At 41.5% G+C, this 23,515-nt stretch overlaps 1 protein-coding gene across 2 annotated transcripts in view; it reads right to left on the bottom strand.

The window, feature by feature from the left end:
• Positions 1–23,515, bottom strand: part of MAP7 (microtubule associated protein 7) — a 169,125-nt gene that overhangs the window by 123,513 nt on the left and 22,097 nt on the right. Inside the window, exon 1 of one of the 2 annotated variants that reach the window (XM_028121462.2) lies at positions 22,970–23,102. The exons of the other annotated variant lie outside the window; for it this stretch is intronic. Coding sequence (XP_027977263.1) covers positions 22,970–23,102 — 133 coding nt within the window. Of the gene's footprint in view, positions 1–22,969; positions 23,103–23,515 lie in introns of those variants that run through there. 2 annotated transcript variants of the gene reach the window in all.

The raw sequence follows: 23,515 nt of genomic DNA, 5'->3' as shown, positions 1-23,515 counted from the left end.
AAGAAGACAGACATTATTTAGGTCCGTTTCTTAACCTACTCCAGAAAAGTGGTTTCTAAACAGTGTCACAGCTTTCTCCAAGAAGAACGCATGAGCTTTGAATCCTCCCAGAAAATGCACACCTTAACAATTGTATGGGGACTGTTCCAATGTGGTCATAGCCCACCTAAGCCCATTCTTGAGCTCCCATCCTCCAGCTCCTGGGTTTAAATACATAAGCTTATTTTCATGACCCACTAGTGAGAAGTATATGTGAGATAACACACACACACAAATTTACTAGATATATATAAATTATATACACACATACATACACAGATGTGTATGTTTACCTTTAAAAAATGTATCCCTGATAGGTCTATCAACCTTTCTTAGAAAGGTTCTTTCTACTGGGATTTTTACAGGTCCACATGTCCATAGTGTGAAGAAGGATAGGCATTTGGATATAATCTACAGACATCTATAAAATCTATTTGTTAAGAAAATGACATTTTCAAGTTTACACTATGATAGTCCTTAAGAATCACAGGTCTTGAATTTTTTTCTTGAATTTTATTTATTCAGATCAAAACAAAGAGGAATTAAATACTAAAGAAAAGATTGCTAAGGAAGATGAAATAATTTTCTAAAAGCCTCCCCCCACCCCAAATAAAAGCAGTTTGAAAAGTACTGGCTCATGGAGGGCTGAATTTGTAAGGAATGTTGCATTCAGAGGAATAATTAAAATACTCCAGTTATAACTGTTTAAATGTTTCTTATGCTGCAAACTATCAGGGCATAATTTACATCCCCAAATCATGTATTGTTGATAGATACACTTCTTTTGTCACATAAACATACTGGATCCATCTCTCCCTATCCCAGAAGTGGGGCCAAAAGGAAATTAATGGCTCATGAAAAAGCTGACTTTTTTCCCCTCAAAGGAAGAAAAGATGTCCATGACGGATTTCGTGACTCGGGCCTTGGCAGGTGGAGCACTGTTAAGCGCACTCATAGCAGCAGCTCTTGATCAAAAGAGAGACTGAGTTGTCTCAAAGGGAAAGACAGTTAAGTATCCTCTCATGCATATCTCATTCCATTATGTCGCGCAATTAATAAACGGGTGGGACAGATTTAATGTCCAAACTATATGAAGTTAACACTCAGCAAACAATGGGGAAAAGTATAAGTATTTGTCAGTGTCATGTTTCTCTGAGTCTCTCTCTCTCTCTTTTTTTTTTTTTTTTTTGGCCTGAGAATGATTCCCCAAGACCTTATCAATTTTCTAGTCTAGTCTCCAACATATGGATTAGTAGACACTAGTCTACCAGTCTCCAACATAGGAATGGGACATCTCTTTGGAATGTTGAAAATAGCTCCCTGACAGAAACAATATTATATATGTTAACTCAGCTCCTAGGCTGACCCACTAAAGCCCACCTGACCCACAATCTAGCCTATGACCTAAAGCTGGACTAAAGCTACCTTCAGTGCCAGCACGAAGCAAGATTTTCATGGGCCAGAGTTTCACCCTGAGCCACCGGAAACACAGCTTCTCCCTCTGTAGAAGGACAGAGCTTTCCCTAATTCCACAGCAATAGCAATGGCTGTCAGAACCTTTGGGTAAGAAGGGAGGGCCTGGTTTCTGGAAGGAAGGGGTTGTAGAACCATGGGCTAAACTTCTTGTTCTTGGTAGCCCCTGGAACCTATCCCAGAGCTAGGCCCTTTCTGACCTTGCAACCGACCAATCAACCTTGTCAATGTCAACCTTGTCATCTCCAAAATATGGTAATAACTACCATTTACAAAATCCCTAAAATTTCCAGGAATAATCCCCACCTTCTAAATTTAAGTACTCTTAACCTCATGCTAGGATCAAGAGAACTGGGTTTCCGAAGTTACAGCGCATGCCACGTCACAGTTAAGTGAGGAGCCAAAATTCAAGTTTGAATCTATTTCTCAGTACTTCCAAAGCCGGAGAAGGTTCCCATCAAATCCGTAAATGCTGGAGATGATTAAATGAAAAATTAGAGCCTGTGGCCTAAATTCTGGCACATGGAAGGTGCTCACTAAATGTTTCCTTCTCTGGGACATTGGCTGGCATGATTCACTCTCTACTGGTACCAGTGGGTTTTTTTTCCTTACAAAAGCTTCTTCTCTTCCCAGCCTCTGTACTGTCCTGTACTGTTGGGCAGTGGGGGGCACCCAGTAGGTGATATTGTGAAAACAGGTTATCATTTTTTTTCTTCCTATATCTTTTCACCCTTTGCTTTTTTCACTGAGATTCCATAGGTTGAGGGATTTTATCCTTTTCTTAGGTCATGTGTCCTTTTCAGAATCTGTGCAAGCTATAGACATTCTCCTCAGGAAAAAAAAAATGGACATAAGGATATATGTATGTATATATATAGTTTCACAGATTCATGAGCTTTGTGGACCCAGCAGTTTTGGGGGAATCCCTCTTAAGATACTCTACTATGAAGAAAGAATTATACATTTAAATTCAGATACCCTAAAGCTAAATCCATCTGCTTTTAGAGGAATACCCAAGAACCGGGGAGTTCGTCATAAGCATGGTGGTAGGATGGAGAGAATAAAGAGGGCTTGTACCTGAGGAACAGATGCACCTGGGACACTGGGGCCTGCCTGCTGTGGGGATGGGGAGATGGGAACAAGAACAGTTACAGGATTTATGCACTGTCTTCCCCCACTGATTTTGGTCAAAGTAGTACATACACTGGTTCCAGAATGAAATGAAACCCAGAAGGCTGTGTGTGTCACAGGGTGCTCACAAGTATCTATATCTACATCAGCGTGCTTGTTTGTGCAAAAGAAATGGGAGGAGAATGTATGGAGCTTGGAAGGAGAACAAAGGTAAGAGTCCTAGGCATCAGTTAGGGGAGAATGAATTGATGGAGGAGATGCAGAAAGATCCCATGAAGCTTCTGGTCACCTGGCTTGCGTGGTTGTACCTAGAAGGCAAAGTGCACATGTGTGTGTGATACACACACAAACACACACCTTTTGAAATCCTGAGCTGTTTATATACAACAGTCCATGTGTGTATACTGCATCTGAATATATGACTGCGTTAGAATTTGACTCCTACTTTGATCAAAGATCCTCATTTATTATGAGTTAATGAAAACGCATCCAAAGAAAGAAAAGAGATGCTTGAAATCATCTAGAACATCTAAGGTAACATTTTAATCAGTTTAAGATTTTGTAATTTCTGGCAAACGTACATATTAATCTTTCCCTTTATTTGCATAGCCCAGTTGAAAAACCTCACTAAGTTGGCTGTAATGACATAGGATGGAATTTCTGAATTACATCCTCCTGGGTGCAAAATAGAAAGTACAAACTTGCCATTCAGTACATGTTTTCAAACGTCATGTATACATAAGTACACTCAAATATATTCTGAGAAAAAACAGAATATACATTTGCATTCAAGCCTCAACTACTTTCCCACCCGAATTCGATACAAATCACAGAGAGATGCATCTGGGGTCAATGAACATTAGCAGCTGTGGCAGATTGCTAGAATAACAGCCCCTGGTGAACCATGCCCGTGTCCAGGCTCCTTTGCAATCTGACTTGCTGCTCCTCACTGGGAGGTAGGGGCTCTTTCCCTACTTCCTGAATCTGAGCTGCTTTGACCATGTTCTGTACGTGGCAGAAGTGACCTTGTGTGACTTCAAAGGTGAAGCCAGAAGCCGCCCTGCAACTTCAGCTGTCGCTCGCCTGGGATGCTTCCCTGAGATCACTACATACAGGTCCAGCCACTAGAGGATGAGAGGCCACATGGAGGGGAACCCAGGGGCCAGTGGACAGCCACCATGAACTGTCAGGCAAGTGAGTGAGGCCATCAAGGACCTTCCCCCCCAGCGACCCTCCAGCTCAACGTAGCCCAGGAGTGAGCCCAGGCAAAACCAGCATCAGAACTACCAAGCCGACCCACAGAATCATTAGAAATAGCAAACTGCTGTTGTTTTAGGCTGTAAGTTTTAGAGTGGTCTGTTGCCCAACCAGAGTTAACTGATGTAGTAATATTTAGTAGAATTTGAATGCCAGTGTTCTGTTGAGAAGCTGTATTTCCTTTAGGCCTGGCCTGAAGTCTTTAGCCCTCAGCCTCTTCCCTTGGCCCTGAAATGCCAGGCTGACTGCATGGTGATGATGCTACACTAGAAGGTACCAGAGACTTCCGGGTGTGGTAAGCCCCCCTCTGGGCTGGTGTAAATGTCGTATCTACTGGAGGCTCAGAAATACAGAGGGCCTTCTGAGAGCGTTCCTGGACTTGCGATTCTAAGCAAAATTTACTAAAAAAAAAAATGACATAGCAAATTGAGGGTTAAAGAAAAACCACTTCAAAATATATTGCTAATTACTCAGGAACTTTACAATGAAGATACAGTCCAAAGTTATCTTCTAAAAACAACTTATACTTCTAGAGAATAGCAGCAGCTAACAAGCCAGCAGACAATGAACACCTACTCTGGGGGAGGAACTCTGCCCAGGGTTGTGGTGGCCATCTGGCCCCACCCCATCCCCCACAGCCACTTTACCCCTCCCTCTCTGTGTGGGATCAGCCCTGCCCCAGTGGGCTCTGACTGCCCCAGGAGCCAAACAAGTTACTCCCATTCGCCTTACCATCATATTTTCAGAAGTAGTTAATACACATAGAATACTATAAAAATTAAAATATGCTACGGGCTGAAATACAGCTTCTCAACAGAACCCGCAAATTTGTACTTGAGGTTCTTACTGCCAGAACCTCAGAACGTGACTGTATGTGGAGACAGGGCCTCTAAAGAGGTCATTAAGGTAAAGTGAGGTCATTAGAGTGGGCCCTAATCTGACTGGTAGGTGTCCTTATAAAGAGATAAGGATGAGGGCCGGGAGGGAAGGCCATGTGAGGGCAGAGTAGAGGTTTGCCTACAAGTCAAGGAGAGGGACCTTGGAAGACATCAACCCTGTCAACACCGGCAGGACTGGACCCGTAGCCTCCAGAACTGTGAGGAAAGAAATTTGTTGTTTAAGCCACCCAGTCTGCGGTGTTTAGTCACGGCAGCCCCAGCAAACTAATACATAACCCTTCCAGCTGTAAGCCTGAGCAAACTCAGCTAAGGTGGGCTTATGTGAGAGGCAGGCCCCCAAGGAGGAAGGAAGGGCATCACTCTGATCCGAAAATGAAGCCAATTGGATAGCAGTTCCATTTCTGACTATTTTTTTAAGTTCTGGTCCCCTCTTTGGGCTGCCTTAGCCCTCACGCGGGCCTTTCCCACGGCTGGCGGCAAAACGGCCGGCAGCGCTCCGGCTCCGCGAGTCCTTCCCCGCCAGGGGAGGAGCCCACGAACCTCCTCGGGACAGGTCATTTACAGGATCGCTCACTGAGACTGTTCAAGTAGTCCAGGGGATCACCAGAGCGCCCCGGAAGGTAATTACTATGATCATCACAGCTTTGCAGGGCTTGAGAAAAGCGAGGCCGGACTCACGTGACTTGCCTCAAGCTACACGCCGGCGGTCGTGGCAGAGCCGGAAGTGCCCTCAGGGCTCTCCGACTGCACAGCGCAAACCCTTGATCGTCCGTCCAGTCACCTCTCTGTACAGAGAAAGTCTGAGGCAGGGGTCATTTTCTACAAAAGGCCAAGCAGCAAATACTTAGGCTTTCAGGCCACAGGAGAAGGTTACGTATTCTTTGTGTTTTCTTTTTACCACCGTTTAGGGTAAAACAAAACAAAAACTGTGAATATGCTCAATGCCACTGATGGTTAAAACTGCAAATTTTATGTGATGTATATTTTGCCGCAAAAATAAATAAATAGCAGTTCTTAACTCTTAGCACAGAAACTCTGGAGTCAGACCCTCCTGCAGGTTGCCCTCTCGCCAACCTCTGATGCATCCCTGAGATTGACTTCTTAGAAGAACTCGGTAGCAGCCACGGATTTCCTTGATTTAGCAAATACACTCTAACCTTTATTGAAAAGTTCCGAAACACAATCAGTGGGCTGTCGTTCAAATTCACCAACAGAAAAGTTGGGGGAGAGAGCAAGGTCAAGGCGGCAGGGTGGGTCACCCCCACCCTTACAGGTTCTTCCAGTTTTGGGGGAAGAAAAAGAACTTGCTCTTCTACTCAGGAAACAAAAAGACTGTATGACAGACGTGACCTACTTTGTTATGAGCAGGAAAAGGGAAGATAACCTTGAGGTCATTCTGTGCACTGAACACAAGATGTCTACCTTTGTGGTTACTGATTTTGGTTTGCTCTGTAGAGAAAGGGGAGTGGTAGAAAAGGACAGATTCACTCCTACAGAACTGTTTTCGGGGCCTACAGGTCTAGTGAGTGGTTCAAATCCGGTTGAAGCTCAAAAGGTAAGACCATTCAAAGATTAAAGAATCCTCCAAATACAGGCTCAGTTATGTGTGTGTGTTTTATTGTAGCCTACAGCCAAATTCCAAGTCCAGAAGCATACAGTGACCACTATAAGCCAGCGTCTTACCCAAAGAACTCTGACCGGGATCTTGCCCAGAGCTCAGGAGAAGGAAGCACATGAGATACAGCTGAAAGAACGTAATGAAAATGACCCAAAGGGAAGTGGAAACAACAACAACAAAACCCCAGACACCTATATAATATGGCTAATGTTGCAAAATACCATGAGTAATGTTTAAAAATGTAGACTCTACAGTCACAGACCTAAATTCTAATTCAGACTTTACTACTTCCTAGCTGTGTGATCCTAATCAAGCTATTTAACCTCCCTGAGTCTCATTTTGTCATCTATGAAGAGGATTGTAATCTTCTCTAGCCCGCACACAGCAAGTGCTTAATCAATATGGGCAATTATTATTCAAAAATTATTCTGATAAAAGTTCCAAATTCCATAGGTTTCACTGGCATCTCAGGCCAGGAAATCTATTGCTCACAATCTCTACATTGTTTCCTTCAATGGAATTTTCCTTCTCAATTCCTTCTTTATGGAACATACTGTTAATATCTGACTTTTCAGTTAATCCTAACATGTAAGTGCAGTTGCACATGTAAGGAGGATCTGTCTAGTTGTTGCCCAGAGTTGCCCTAAGTTTAGTAGAAGTCCTTTCACTGATCTTGAATCACTTTGGAACTAACTAATTAAATTCTTTCCGGGTTTTTTAGTAACGTTAGAGATATTCCCTTTCCTTAAGAATAGGAATGCTAAAGTGGCAAAGTGTTGTGCTCGTGTTTATACTACCAAAGTAGCACTTCCAGCTGGCTTGCGGAGGGATCTGAATGGCAAAAAGTAAACCTCCAATTTTAACAGATTCTTAAAAAGCAGGTGTTCCAAAAGCTGCTGTGATTTATGAGCAATCACATACTCCAATCTTAAACATTTTCCTAAATTTTTGTTTTAGGAAGAACATAAGCTCATTTTTTATACACAAGAAGAGAAACATTTTCCAGCACTATCTAGTAACATAAGCTTAAGAATATTTGGGGGGAAAATCTTATGGAGTGTAACCACTGACAGATTTTAAAGTGGAACATCTACTTTCCAAACCAGTGAGAAGATGCACAGAAAAAAAAAAAAAAGACATGGGAGAAAATACTTCCAACTGTCAACAATGATTTTTCTCAGAATGATCACTGTGATTTTTAGTCTCTCTTTTTTAAACTTTTTTTTTTTTTTTGGGTAATCTGTACATCCAACATGGGGCTGGAACTCACAACCCCTCACAACTCCAAGATCAAAAGTCACATGCTCTTCCAACTGAGACAGCCGGGCATCTGATTTTTAATCTCTTTTTAAAATATATTTCGTATATTGCAAACTTGTTAAAAATCACCACATGCTACTTTTATACTGAGTAAAGAAAATAACCAAGGCAGACCTGATAAACCAAAAATTTTTCTTTATTCTTTCGCATGTTGAAATAGTTTACTGTATCTGACACTTCCTTTAAGTCACATGAACAGTGAGTGTCAACCAGTCCCTCCAAGTCTGTTTCCTTGCGTTAAACTCTGAAGGATGGGGATCAGAAGGACTCACTTCCCTTGCACTTCTTCTGTTCTATCACAGCAAGTAGAGCAAGCAGGTGACTTGGAGCCTGATAGAGGGGTCTGAATACTGGGCCACCACTTACTAGCTGTGTTATTTTGGGCTAGTCACTTCACCCCGGAACTTGAGTATTCTATTTGTGTAACATGGAATTGAGAATTAAATGAGAACACACTGAAAAGTCCCCTGCAGGGCCTCTCACGTGGTAAATGCTCCATTCATTGCTGCAGTTCTCATTTCTACTCCTAACCCAATACTACAAAGCTGGAAATGGAAATATTGTCAGATCTTCCTTTCCATTCCTGTCTCTTTAATCTCATATATCATTTATTTTATCCCAGTTATTTATCCAAATTCTCTGCCCAAATGTGTTATATACATGTCAAAATTAAAGAACATCAAACCACAGTTATAGAACCATCAAACCACAGTTAAGTCATAGCATGACTTAACTTTCATTGTACTTATGCTTCCAGAGTTCAGAAAATAAACAGATTCATCATGTCATGCTCACATGCAGCTCTCAGATAAGGATCTGGAGGAAACAGTTAAGTTTCTATCACGAGTTTTCTCTTCTTTACTCACTGGAACATCAGAATGAAGGGAGGATCATAGCCTCTGCCTGAGGCTGCATGATAAAGAAAGACCCTTCCCATGAAGTCAGAGGCAGCCATGGCTTCATGGACCAGAGTCCGGCATTCAGGGAGGTAGTATCTGCCTCCCACTTCGTAGCAAGAACCAGAAAAGGTTGAGATGCCGTTTTGTGCATTTTTTCACCTAGCCAAGCTAGGTTTATAGACTTCTGTTATGTAGCAAGCATCCAAGTTTGACTTTAAGAGAAATTCATATACATCAGGGCTTGTCAAAGAATGTACCAGAAGCCATTCTTTAAAAATCTAAACCATCCATTTACAACAGACCAGCTCGCAGCTTTGGCACCATATGGTGGCAAATGAAGACTTTCTTAAGTGATGCTTTGCATGCATGCAAACACACAAACACTACAGAATTTCCTCAACTGGGCTCTCTGTGCAGTAGACACACATATACTCCATACAAAATTATTCTGTGGTCAAACAAGTGTACTAAATTCCTTTCTTGGTAATTCATAATAGCATATTAAATGTCCTTACAAGTCCTATAGTATAGAAATAGATTTCCTAACCTGATCTAAATTAAGAATCACTCTTTGTTGGTATACCCATTAACACCCCACAGAAGGAATGATGTGCGGAACAGTTTGGGAAACATAACTACATAGCTTAAGTGGTGCAGCACTGCATGGCAGAGCACCAGCAAGGAAGATGCTTTACGGACAGAGGTGGCACCAGTGCAGGTGGCCTTGTTTGTGAGCACATCAGACATCCCTTGGGAAATGCCCAAAATTTTGGGAGGAATGCTTTGTGGGGTCTAGGGGTCCTAAATCAATGAGTTACAGCAATGACCAAGGTAATTTTGAACAAGGCATGATTATACTATGTATGGCTCTCCTCCCAGAAATTCAGATTGTACCCTTATAACTGAGATAGATATAGAGCACAGAATACAGATTTCCGCACCTCTCCCCCTCCCCAGCAAAGTAACTTTCATTTTCCAGGAAAATAAGGCAACCAGACAATATATCATGACATGTGGCTGAGCTGAGAGCATAATCGAAGTCTCCAGACTAGCAGTCTACAAGTCTAAGCTTCCTCTTGTTACTAAAATAGCCCCCACAATAATAAAAGAAAACCCACAGTCACGTATAGCTAACTCCCTACCTTTTAATTATTCATGTTAATGCCCTGCATTTGTAGAGTTTATACTTTACAAATGCTAATCAGGCCCAAGGATTACATGAATAATGGAAAGCCACAAATAGTTACCAAATCTGATTTTAAGTAATGTTTTCAACACATGCTCTCCCCAGAAATCTTCCCCGAACACTACCTCCCCTCTCCTCTCCACTTACATTCTTCATCCTAAAAGAAACCTTAGTACAGTTAATTTAGTCAGGAAGACCAACCTAACTTTTATACTTCGCTTTTTCTCTGGTACTCTAATAGTAATGATGGTGAATGACCAGAATAAGTACTAATAAGAGAAAAACAAAAGGCTCAGGCCCAGAAACTAGATGTACTATTTGAAAAGGGGAATCTGAAACCCGGCTCTAATGCCCAGCCACTATGTCAATGGAGAAGATAATTGCCTTCCCTTCAGTTCTGCATGGTGGTGGTACCATCTGTTTCTTCCCTCAGTGATTCAATATACCTGCCAAGAACAATGAGCTTTAAACCAGATTATTGATGCAGCAGTTTTCCTCCCCTCCTCTAGGGGGAAAAAAACCACCCAAACAATGCTGGTGTTCCCATTTTTAACAAAACAAAACAAAACAAAACAAAACAAAACAAAACACTACATTAGCTAATGTCCAATGTCGTTAATTAAAAAGAAAAGGCCAGTTCATAGCAATCCAACTGGCAAAAATCAAAGTGTCTTACTAAATCCAGTCTAAGTGAGAATATGGGGAAATGTGGACCTTCATACACTGTAGGTGGGCCTATGCGGATAAAACGATTTTGGAAAAGCAACGTGGCATGTGAGAATGCACACACCACTTCTGGCAATATACTAGAGAATCTTGCATATATGTCCAAGAAGGGGTGTACAAATGGTTATTACAGCACAATCTGTAGTAGCAACAGGACTAAACAAACAAAAAAACTAATCAACTTCTCTGTCCATCCATTGGAAAATATGTTCCCATCTACTGGGAAAGTCACACTGAAGAATCAAACTGTGGTAAAGTCCTCTTATTATAACATTCTACGCAGCAGTTAAAACAAACTACAGTGATCACTTTGGATTGGTATTTCAAAACTTGAGAGGAAAAGTACAAACTGGCAGATTGATATATTAATATGACATAATTTATATGAATTTAAACATACAAATTATTTAAAGATATCTCCATGTAATAAAAGTAAAGAAACAGGAAGAGTACGTGTCATCTCCCTGAGGACCAGGGGGGATGGGAAGGGATGGAAGGATACATAGGAAACTATGACGTCAGCCATATTTTGTATTTATATTCCCCAAAATATTATGTATTTTAATATAAAATTTTGGTCTAGGTTCCAGGCATATGGGTATTTTTTTAATTTTTATTTTTTTAAGATTTTATTTCTTTGTCAGAGAGACAGAGAAAGAGCACAAGCAGGGAGAGCAGCAGAGGCAGAGGGAGCAGCAGGCTTCCCATGGAGCAGGGAGCCCAATGCGGGACTCGACCCCAGGACCCTGGGATCATGACCTGGGATAAAGGTGGACGCTCAACAGACTGAGCCACCCAGGCGTTCCACATACAGGGATTTATTATATTAGCTGTTTTCTAAACCTTTTTTCTTAAAATAACAACTTTCAAAATATTATAAATTATAGCCTTATTTTATTTTTTTAAGTGAATGTGTGATTTTTTTTACTTTTAAATTTTTTATTGTTATGTTAATCACCATATATTACATCATTAGTTTTTGATGTAGTGTTCCATGATTCATTGTTTGTGCATAACACCCAGTGCTCCACGCAGAATGTGCCCTCTTTAATACCCATCACCATATATAGCCTTATTTTAAAAGACAAAATAGGGGCGCCTGGGAGGCTCAGTCGGTTAGGCGTCTGCCTTTGGCTGGGGTCATGATCCCTGCGTCCTGGGATCGAGCCCCGCATCGGGCTCCCTGCTCGGCAGAAAGTCTGCTTCTCCCTTTCCTTCTGCCTGCCCCTCTGCCTACTTGTTCTGTCTCTCTGTCAAATAAATAAATAAATAAATAAATCTTTAAAATAAAAAAAATAAAAGCCAAAATAATTGAAAAAAATAGTGGACTGAGAAAATTATACAACCTTACGACAATGTGCAAGGTGAAAAGGAACTGGGTTATCAAGCCATGAAGTAGTAGCTTCCTGGATATTGACTTAAAAACACAATGATACATTTCTTTTTTTTATTATGTTATGTTAATCACCATACAGTACATCATTAGTTTCTGATGTAGTGTTCCATGATCTATTGTTTGCGTATAACACCCAGTGCTCCATTCAATACGTGCCCTCTTTAATACCCATCACCAGGCTAACCCACCCCCCCCACCCTCCTCCCCTCTAGAACCTTCAGTTTGTTTCTCAGAGTCCATAGTCTGTCATGGTTCGTCTCCCCCTCCGATTTCCCCCCCTTCATTTTTCCCTTCCTACTATCTTCTTTTTTTTTTTTTAACATATAATGTATTATTTGTTTCAGAGGTACAGGTCTGTGATTCAACAGTCCTACACAATTCACAATGATACATTTCAAACACACTTTAGTGTCTTTATTTTTGTGTGCCCAATATAAAGGTGGCTCGCAATACTACTATGAAAGCAATTGTCTAGGAAAATGAGTTTATTAGAATTATTTTCTATAGTTATACAGTCACTACATATCTGAGATTATTTTCAAATTAAAAAAGAAGTAGGGGTGCCCCTCCCCCTCCCCTGCTTCTCCCTCTGCCCCCCCATGCTCTCTCTCACATGCTTTCTCTACCAAATAAATAAAATCTTAAAAAAAAAGAGAGAAATAGAAGGAAAATAGTCTTTAATTATTGAATTCTCATAGAGCAAGTGCAACTTTCCTAAAATTTAGAAGTCTTAGCAGCAATGCTGGGCTTTTAGAACAACAATTAAGCTATCGAATTACGAAAACTTTCCAAATAGCATTCGGGACCACTTACACTTAGTTTATTAGTGCCGGGCACAGTTAGAAACATACTTTATGTATCATCCCACCTAATCCTTAGCCCTACGAGATAGGTGTTGCTATCATCCCTGGTTATAGATGAAGCAAGTGGGCACTGAAAGAAATATCAAGCACCATGCCTGAAGCATAGGGCTGGTGTCAGCTTTGCCACCTCCTGGAGTCCAAGTTATTAATCCCTCCACATACTGTCTCCCAAGAGACCACAACCCTGTGCAGATGAGAACAACCTCAATCTAACATACAATCCCCAATTTTAAATTTCAGAGATACTTCTACGACATTCAAACCTGCCTTGCTCATTTTACTGGCCAGAAAATTTGGTCTCCCCCAGGGACTACACAAAGACCTGTCATGTCATTAGAAGTCTTAAAGCATCACTGTGATTCTGAGAAGGAGGTCTTCATCTGCATCAGGAAAAGGAAACTTATTTTTCTCAGTCAGTATATTCGGAATTTTGGTACCAATACATTCTACCGCCCTAATTGTCCTAAGTAATGCAGGATCCAGTGTGCTTGCTGAGGCTTCATTCAGTGATGCCTGCTCTCCTTCAGTCAAGATCTTAGAAGAATGAACTCGACATTTCAGGGCCACAGGGGAGGAAGCAGATCATGCTAAGCGCTACAGGCTCATCCAGGATGAACCACCAATCACAACCCAGGATGGTTTTCTTTTTTCTGCTTTCCTTTGTTTAACTTTCACACTAAAATGGTGCAGTAAAGTTTTAAGATAAAATAGGCTAGAGGACAACATAAATAGCTACACATTCAGCCGAAAAATTTGCTGTTACCTAGTTATTAAAGAGTCATTAATCTTGGGGTGGGGGGAATCAAATCTAGGACACTGGCAATGACGAAGGAGGCCTCCATTCGAATGGCTGTGACAGTGCTGTTGGAAGAAAGGAATTCAAGAAACACCAAAAGTCCTGAATTGAAGTTTTGCTTTTTAACTTGTCACCTGAAGTAGTGTGGACTCATTCTTTAACCCTGTTCTCCTGAATAATACAGGTAGGTAATTATATTAACCCCCCTCATGAAGCACCGAAGGTAGTAGTAATGATCCACAAAACATTCTCAGATGGGGCTTGGAGCATTCCATTTGCTTTTCTTTTATCTATGATGTGTCACCAAAAAGCATGTCACTGGCCACATAACCATAATCATCCCCTGACACTCGGGATTTAGTTAAATCCAGTGTCGGTGGCCAATGGTCCTTTTAAATGTTACCTTCTTCCTTCTTCACATCAAATGAAAACAGAAGTTCCTCATTCCTCTCTTGCACTGTAGAGGTTTAATGAGAATAATGCTAACTTAATACATCCTCATGTTCACAGCAAAGTGGCAGAAAAGTTAGATATTAAGAGTGAGGTGGAGGGGATGAGACACAGGGTAAACATCAGCTACCATGTGATTTGACTCAAACAACTGGCCATCAGCAGAAGGGCTCATCTGATGGGGAGAGAGCAAGAAAGTGGAACAGACGGCTGGCTCAGTTGGTTAAGAGCCTGCCTTTGGCTCAGGTCATGATCCCAGCTCAGTGGGGAGCCCGCTTCTCCCTCTCCCTCTGCCACTCCCCCTGCTTGTGCTTTCTCTCACTCTCTCTCAGATAAATAAAATCTGAAAGAAGAAAGAAAGGAAAAAAAGGAAAGAAAGGAAAGAAGAAAGGAAGAAAGGAAGAAAGGAAGAAAGGAAGAAAGGAAGAAAGGAAGAAAGGAAGAAAGGAAGAAAGAAAGAAAAGAAAAGAAAGAAAAGAAAAAAGAAAGAAAGAAAGAAAGAAAAGAAAAGAAAGAAAGAAAGAAAAGAAAAGAAAAAAGAAAAGAAAAGGAAAGAAAAGAAAGAAGAACAGATCCAAGCACACTTGCAGTAACACTCAGCAGCCCTAAAGAAGAGGAGGCTATGTGGGGATACTCCGAGACTGCAAAGGACCTGGCACTGATCCAAGGGCATTGTTGAGATGGTTACCCATGAGTTCCAGGCTTGAAAAGAGGACAAGTGAGCTGGAAGGGTACTAATAACAGAACAGAGGGTTCAGGAGCATAGGGGTCATGCAGAGGATGAAGGGTTCGGAAGGTGTGAGTCCATGGTGCAGGAGGGAGGTTGAGCTCACATAGCTGGTGAGATCTATCATGTTGTCTAGCACAGTACAGACACAAAAAAAATCAGTGTTTGCTGAGTCTGAAGTCTGTAGGTGCCCAGGGGAGTTCATGGGATTGTAGGTGGAGTGCTAGTAAGTCCCAACACAGACCTACACTACCTAAACGGAATCGAAGTGAAGGTCACGTAGCATCAGAATAAACGTCAAGGTCACTGCAACTTGTGTCAGTGGAGAGGATTTTGAAGTCACTTAGATTGTGAGAAAATGTCAAGTTGACTGATGACTGGAAGTGTTGATCCAAGTGGTCAGTTTGGAGTTCCATTCATGACTCAGGCGAACATTAGTATAAGACTCTAAACTACTAGATGGGTAAGGGGGAAGCTAGAGCATACCAAACCCTATGTAAGGATTAGGGAAACGATTTACTACTGCAGTGTCACAGAAGACTCAGAGGTAAGAGACTCACAAAAAGAAAACATGATTCCCGAAGTGAGCCTAGGGTAAAAACCCAGTGTGCTGAGGTTTGGAATCCTAACACTGAGGTTGCCACTTTGCATCTTTACATATTGCTGATGGAAAGGTCTGTGCCAGGAACTGTCTACCTACAAAGAACCTGTTTTTCTGGGCCTTGGAGAAAAAAGAAAAAAGGCTGATGCAGAGATGGTATTATAAAAGAGAGACGTAAAAGGAAAATTCTCAGCGTGGCTGGGGTGGGTGGGGGTCCAGAGGGAACATGACCAGGAACGCACTGGACCGCCTTTTGCAGCAGCTCTTCCCCAACCCACAGAGGTGCTGGTGGCGGTGGGAGATGCTCCTTGTCACAGAGCTCTGAGTTGGTAAGTCACAGAGGATTAGTTTCTCACGTAATTTCCCCCAACTTAGAACTTCTACTTTATAGTCATAATAGTGAATTTTAGTTGTCCAAAGGGAGGTAAATACTGTAATGCGTATACACCACAAACTTAAAATGGATATTTAATAATGAGATGAGCTCCAGTAGTTCAAGGAAAGATGATGGTAGAAGCTGCTTCTGGAATGCTCTGGCACTGGAATTTCGTCCAAGACAGTCACTGTAGAGTCTGCATACTCTCCCAGACATAAGGTCCTAACAGAAAACTAACTACCAGTCCTCTGTGCATGAGGGCTATGGGGCAAAGGTCTGTAATACAAAAGTCACTGTCCTATCGCCCGGAAGGGCGTTGATTGACCTGGTATCTTGAGGCCTTTGCCGGATTCAGAACATGGTCCTGGACCTTGGAATGTTCCAAGGCTTGGACAGACAGCCTCGCCTGCTGTGCTTCCTCATTTTCTCTGGCTGACAGTGTCAGTGTGTCATCTCTCATCAGTCATTGTGTAATAAATATTTAGGGAGCCTCAACTATGCACGAGGCCCTGTATTAGGTGCTAGTGACACAGTGTGAATCTAATAGTCACACTCACTGCCCTCTCAGAATTTAGTCAAGTTGGAGAGATTTTTAACACTACTCAGCAAACACAATCTACAATCTGGCTGGAGTAACAAAGGACAAGTACACGATCCTAGGAAAGCCTAGAACATGGGACCCAGCCTGATCTAGGGACACTCTTGAGGAAAGGACATTTAAACTGAAGGAGAAGTAGAAGGTGACCAGGTATAGCAAAGCAGAGGGAGGAGAACCAGCTACAGTACACACCAGGTAGAGGGAAGAGCTCAACCTCAGGATACAAAGACCCACTAGCATATATGTTTAATAAGAGCAGTATGTAACATCCAATACAGTGCTTGCGCCAAATGTTCCCAGCACTTAACTGCTGACAGACTCATGAACGAAACAAGACCACAGAGAAACAAAAGTATTGAGAGACAAGATAGAAACTGACCAAACTTAGAACAAGAAATCTTGGTGCTGAAAATAGCATGAGAAGAAAAACGGCCCACATAAAGGTGGTAGCCCCAAATGTAAGTGCCTATAACCTGTGTCTAGCAGAAACCCGCCCACAAGCCTAGGACATTTCCATCAAGCAATCCACACACACGTGTGCATGCACACCCACCCCCCCCACACACACGAAGGTAAAAACAAAACAAAAAACTCCAGAAGTATAAATTTTGAGTATCAAAATTCCTTTTGATCGGTTTCCAAGATGGCAGAGGATCATGGCTATTGTTCCCTGATGAAGGCAGACCAGAAGTTTTCCATTAATCCCAAGGAATAAAAGGTACACTCCCTTAATGGTATTTGAAATAACAAGTGAGGTGATCTGACATAATGGTAATTTATTTCCTTCACTTCACAGGACACAATTACAGAGTACTGCAATGAGTAATCTACCTGACATCTAACATCTGATCCGCATGAATAAACACAGGACAAGGATCCAGCCACATATACCCACTGTGGACAAGAGACTAAAAAGGCCTAAGAAAAGTGGCAGCCCTCCTGGAAATTTTCACTCACAAGCTAGTTAAGGTAAAAGGCAGGAGATTAGACTAGGGAAACTTTCTGTAATAGACATGTACTGGAACAGACGAAGAGTATGTTAGTAGGAATTACCAGAAAATTTGCCATTTTAGTCAAATATCCCACTTTTTATAAATACCATTTAACGAGCCCCAAATATTTTCCACAGCATGCTAAATGCTTATATCTCTAATTCTCATCTCCACCTGTGAGCATGGTATGATTAATTTCATTTTATAGCTCAGAACCCAAAGCTTGGAAAGGTTAAGAACTGTAACTTGCCTACTTCCACATGTAGCAATTTTTCTATCACATCACACAGTCTCTCACTCCACAGTTATTCTGAATTTCTAATAACCTTCGTAAAGTTGGATATAGCCAGTAATAGTCCATCTGGTTAAACTTTTCCCACCATATAGACTGAGAGTCCTGATAGTAGCAGGTTCTGAATATCTACAGTTCTCTACGCGGACTCAGAGGCAATAACTACAGTCTTGACTTTGCATTTGTACTTAGATTTTGTGCTACATTGTTTCAGAAGGGTTTCAAAAGGGGTCCACAGAGATTCCAACCTTCCACCTGGACTCCCAAGTTACCCCTCAACAAACGCACTTGATGCTTGACCCTGTAAGTGACCCTATGAGGAGGCACCACACCAAACTTCATACTGTTGTTCCCAATGATGGTTTTAGGATGACTGGTTCCACTGAATCCACAGAATAGCTTGCTACTACTTTATTAGGCCTGAAACTGTGAACATAATTGTCTTTGGTCAATATGCCTAAGCTCCATTCTCTGGAATCTGGATGGAATCTATTAAAATTCTCTAATAATCATCACTGGGCAGAAAGCCTTAAGAAAATGGAACTTGCATTTTATAGTCGAAAATATTCATCAGTGCCCTGGTAAACACTTCAAACACAATGTCTTATGTCCACCTGTGGTAGACTTTGGGTCTTTGTATCCAGGTCTGAGGTATAATGAGGTATGATTTTGAAGTTGACAAATCTAGAACATAAACCCAATACAGAGAGGGCCCAACATAAATGGGTTCTTCTAAATGCTAAAAACTGAGAATTAAGATGAATTCTCTCGAAATTTCCTTTGTTGATGTGAAGGTATCAGTTTCTGCTCAAAACACGGTTAATGTACCTGCAAATGACCTGATAATTTTTCAGTAACAACGAACTGAATTTAAAATTGCCCCTTGAGATATGCTGATGTTAGTGGAAAACGATACTCAAGTCTACCTTCTAAGAAACAGTATGTAAGATTTATCAACCGGGAGATTTTCACCAAATACATGTGTTTGGCTCCGATGGTTAGAGCAGTCAGCTATTTTAGCTCTACTGATTATAGCTCTTGAAACACGCACATAATTTTGAAACGTTTTAGTTTTATAAAGCAAGCAAATTCCAATGCATATAGCACCTCACTGTATAAAAAATTTTGGTTATGTCGAGGTCAAATCACGTCCCCCTTGTATAGTGATACCTGTGGTCATTTCTACTGTACCACAGAACGCCTGGGGGACAGTTCTACTCCCTCAGCAGGTATTCCAGCGAGTGCAAGCCGTGCATCAGAGGTTGTGGTCCTTGTTCCTGACCTCCCCTGTTGTGATTTTTATATAAATGCTTTGAATGAAACATTATATTTCAGGTCTCTTCAGCAAATAAAATTTATGCCAATCAATTTGACTTTAAGATTTCCTCCTTGTAATAGGGAATCTTTGCTATTACTGTTCTGAACTATACTTTTGCCTCACTAGCTGGAAAATTCTACTGCTAAAAGTTTTTCCTAGTCCTGAAACGGCACAAATAAAGACACCGGGAACAGACAACAGTCCAAGTCTTATAGAACAAAAGAGGAAAAGAAGAAAAGGAGGGAGAATGATTCCAGAATGACATTCGCACTTCTTGACATAACACTCCTTTTTGGGGGGAAAAAAAAAAGACTCATGACTTACAAAGAGGACATTACAATTGCTAGATCATCACCAATCCAATAGGAATATAAATGGTAAGTGGTAGATCACATTTCATTTGGAAACCTTAACTGGCAGAAATTCTACCTTTAGAGTGGATAAGCCAAAAGAAAAGAAATTACTGCAGGCTCCATAAAAACACATTTTAACAAAAAGGCAGGGGGAGGGGAAAAGGGAGAAGGAGAGCACAGCTTCCCAGGACTATTGTGTCCTGATTTCAAGGAGAAATTTTATTTCTTTACAATCCAATTTGCAATTTGCTAACAAAATGGGCAGAAGCATTAACCTAGATATTAAAAAAGCAGGCAGTTAATACTACCTTGTAAACATAGGCCTTCATTTTTCCACCAATGAAAATGATGAATAATATAATGGAAAACAACAAAACAGGGTAGAATCCCTGATGTACTCTTAGGTAAAGGCAATGTGGTAGAGAGTAATAGGATTAACCTATCAGATACAACCAAACATCAAAATAGTTACCTTGGAAGGACAAGCCTAACATGACCAACATTTCTTAGTATTCTTATGTTAGTAAGACTTTCAGAGCCTGTGCAAATTATTTTTAGATGTTGAGTTTATCTCCATTCAATAATGTTCCATGCACTCTGCAATTTCATATACAGAAGAGTTGTCTTGGCCCTTGAGAAGCTTACAGTCCAGCGAAGGGCACGGAGGTAGGTAGAGATACTTTCATTATACTCTCAGCCCTTCCCCCATGTCAGTTTATATTCTTGCATTATTAGTACATAGCAGTCTTCCTTCACTAAACAGGTAAACACCTCTGAGAGCAGAAACCATGTCAATTACCTTTGCACCACCTCCACAATGCCCCAGCAAAGTAATCTGTACAGAATGAGCATTTAAACAAGTGTTGGTTTAGGGAGAAAAGGTCTTTTTACTTATTAATGACACTGTGCTCAGCAAAACTCACCATAAGGTAGGTTTGCCTTGAAACCTAAGCAAGGGCATTTAGTCACTGCAGTACCTAAATAAGCTTTCCTGCAGCAGTCCTCAGGTCAGCATTACACCGAGACTTGGGTTCTAGAGGTATAAGAGCAGAAGCCCAGCTCACTCCCAGTGACTGTCTGAACGTTATTCGTCAATAATAGCAAGGCACGTAAAACATTTACATCCCTACCGATTCCAAGGGACAGAAATTTTACCTTCAAGAACCGAGCTAATCTACCAGCTAACCGAACTACTGTCTCACCCTACCAGGATAATTTTGAAGCCACCACTGGGAGTCTAGACAGCAATCGATATGTTCATTCCTACAGAGTTCATTAGGATGGTTACCCAAGAGTAGAGTATTTGGAAAGATGCAACTTGTCATTACCCAGGATAATCCGGGACAGGAGCATTTACCTTATTGAATTCAGAGAGCAAACTTCTGTATTCTTGGTAATGACAGAATAAAGATACTATGCATGAAAACCAGGTCTGGACACAGTTGGCTGATTCGACCACAGAGCAGGCAAAAAAGAAAACAAAGTTTCTGATTGTTTATCTTAATAATAACACATAAAAGATAATCCGTATGTCATCTTGATATGATGCCTTGGAAATAATATAGAAAACAAAAGTCCATTATACAGAGCAAAAGATGATACTGGCAACCAGTGAGTAGTAAGTGTAATATGCAGAGCAGGCAGTAACATTTAGGTGGAAGAGGGCAACTGAAATTGTCTATAAAGCCAGGTTACTATGCTCCCTTGCAGGGAAGGGGCTGTCTGCTCCATCAGGCCCTTCTTAATAATCACATTCATTTCAGGACCTGACTATATCTGGCACCGGGAAGCAAGTAAGGTTGGACAACACAGAGAGGACAAAAATTCAGATCACAGCTCTACAGACTAGAACTGTGTTGTCTAAGAAGGTAACCACCAGCCATGTGTGGCTCTTTAACTAAAAATGGTAGGGGATCAGAACCTCCTTAAGTCTCTCTTACCCAAGAAGTTGCATGAATTGCCAAAAACAAATAGATTTTTAGAAGCACCTACTTCCCCTACCCTCTTCCCTTTAAATAAAATGCTAAAGGCAAATGAAAACAAACAAAACACAAAAGAGAGGAATTCAAGAAAACTACTCAGAATAAAATGGACAGCTATCCTAAATTACTGCTCCAAGATGCCCAAGGGAAAAAGTGCTGCAAATGAAGAACATTTCCAAAAATACACAGTGGGCACAATTCAACAGATCTACATTAATTTAGAAAGTTACCGCCTCCTAAGAGGCCAAATGATTTGCTACTAACAATTTAAAGTACTAGGTTTTCATCAAGAGCACACTCTGGTTCAACTGTCTAATTCCTGCGCAAAACAAAACAAAACAAAACAAAAACAAAATACCAGTCACCTACAACAGCTTCCATCCATGGCATCGGTAAATTCCTGAAGTCATTTGATTCTAAGATATAAGCTATGTCTGATAGTGAAATTAAAGTCAACTACGTTACTTAGATTCTACTTATTAGAAATTCTCTGTATATGGTATTTTAAAAGTGAAGTAAAAATATACTTCTGGATTTCAAGTAGACAGTTTCAATTATATTTAAGAAAAGCAAACTAAGATTCACTCAAGAACCAAGAAAAAGAAAGCCAGTCATTTTCAGACACTGGATTCTAGTCAAACACTTACTCTATCAGTGTTTAAATATTTGCCTGCTACTTTACCATGCTATTGCTCTGTACCACACAGAAGAAAATTTGGTATCTCCATGACAGAACAATTTGAATGCAAGCTAAAATTTAATCACCACATGGAAATAACAAAACTGGTAATCTATCAGCTTAAGTGATGAGTACCTTATATATTTTGGGGAAGGGGGTTCCAAGAAAAAACTTAAAATGCAAGCCTAAAGCCCTTCTTCAAAAAGGCATGATGTTGCCATCCCTGACAATTATAGTCCGGGGGGGGGGGCGGCTATGAGACAATGCTAACAAGATGCAGTACACAGGGATTTGAGAAGCCAGGCAAGCTGCTACTCCATTTCATCATTATGAAAGAAATGCACAAGAATCAGACCTCTCCTTTCTGCACCCAGCATAATCCAACCTCCATAGGGATGTTCAGTAGTAGTTACCATCAGAAGTTATAAAGCCTCATGGTCCCCCCTCCCTGTTCCCTAGCTTTGCCCCCTATAGCATGCTCAATGTTTATTTACCTCCTCCTTCAAGATCTCAGTATTTCAGAATAGAAAAGGAAGTAACATCTTGACCCTCTGCCCTTGGAAAGGCTGCACTCTTCCATCACTTTAACTCATCCCCTTCCAAGGAGAAACTCTCCATATTCAACAGAAATCACCGATGCACCTAAGCAAGGTGGGGAGATGTTCATTTAAACCTGGATAACTCCTATTTCTTCCCCCGGGTGAGGACAGTGTCATTGGCAACTGTTCAAGTGAGCATTGTGAAAATTAAAGATCTCTAGGCCAAGAAAGTAGCTTGGGTCAGAAAGGCAGCTGATCTGAAACCTACCAAATCTGCAAAATCTGTTCCCCATTTCATGCATCCACAGCTCTACAGAATGTGTAAACAGCACCAGCAAACTGTGCTAGGAGGTCACAAGCACTCCACGCGGCGTGCACACAGTTTGTAAATGTGCTACAGACAGTGTGGGAAATAGGGGCTGGTTCCGGTTCCAACCAAAGGGCAGAACTAATGCATACCTTTTGGTCTTCTGGAATTTCCATTCTTTTGCTGTTCATCTTCCTCGTTAATGGTGAATAAACCAAGGGCAATTGGCCTTGCACTGGTCTTCTTCAGTCTCTCTTGTCGGATAGCTGTAGCAGATCCAGGCATACCGCGGCTACTTGTTTTTTAATTATTATTATATTAAAAATATATGCTTATGTAATTGCAGCTCCCAGGAAGCTGCTAGTTTCTAAGCGGCCGGTTCATTTGAGCACTTGTAATAGATCCCCTATGGGTAAACAGTGTGCAAACAGCTGACAGATACTACCAGCCACTTGGCAACTGAGGCCCTGCAGTTCCCCCTCACCTAGCAGCAACCCCCCCCACCTCCCCTCCACGCCCCCTCCCACTTACTCCCCCCAGGCATGTGGCTGGCTGGAGCTCGCTGCTTGCACACACGCTCTACACACACACACACACACACACACACACACACACGCGCGCGCGCGCGCGCACTCTCCTTCCGGAAAAGCCCCAGGAAAGGCACGCGGGGTCAGCTGCCTCCTTCCACCGCCTAACCT

Source organism: Eumetopias jubatus, unplaced genomic scaffold (assembly GCF_037043125.1).
Source record: "Eumetopias jubatus isolate StellerSeaLion01/CBP00866 unplaced genomic scaffold, mEumJub1_p1.0 scaffold_6, whole genome shotgun sequence".
In the NCBI taxonomy this organism is placed as follows: Eukaryota; Metazoa; Chordata; class Mammalia; order Carnivora; family Otariidae; genus Eumetopias; species Eumetopias jubatus.
The sequence above is the reverse complement of the archived record's forward strand: the minus strand, read 5'-3'. Positions and strand labels throughout refer to the sequence as shown.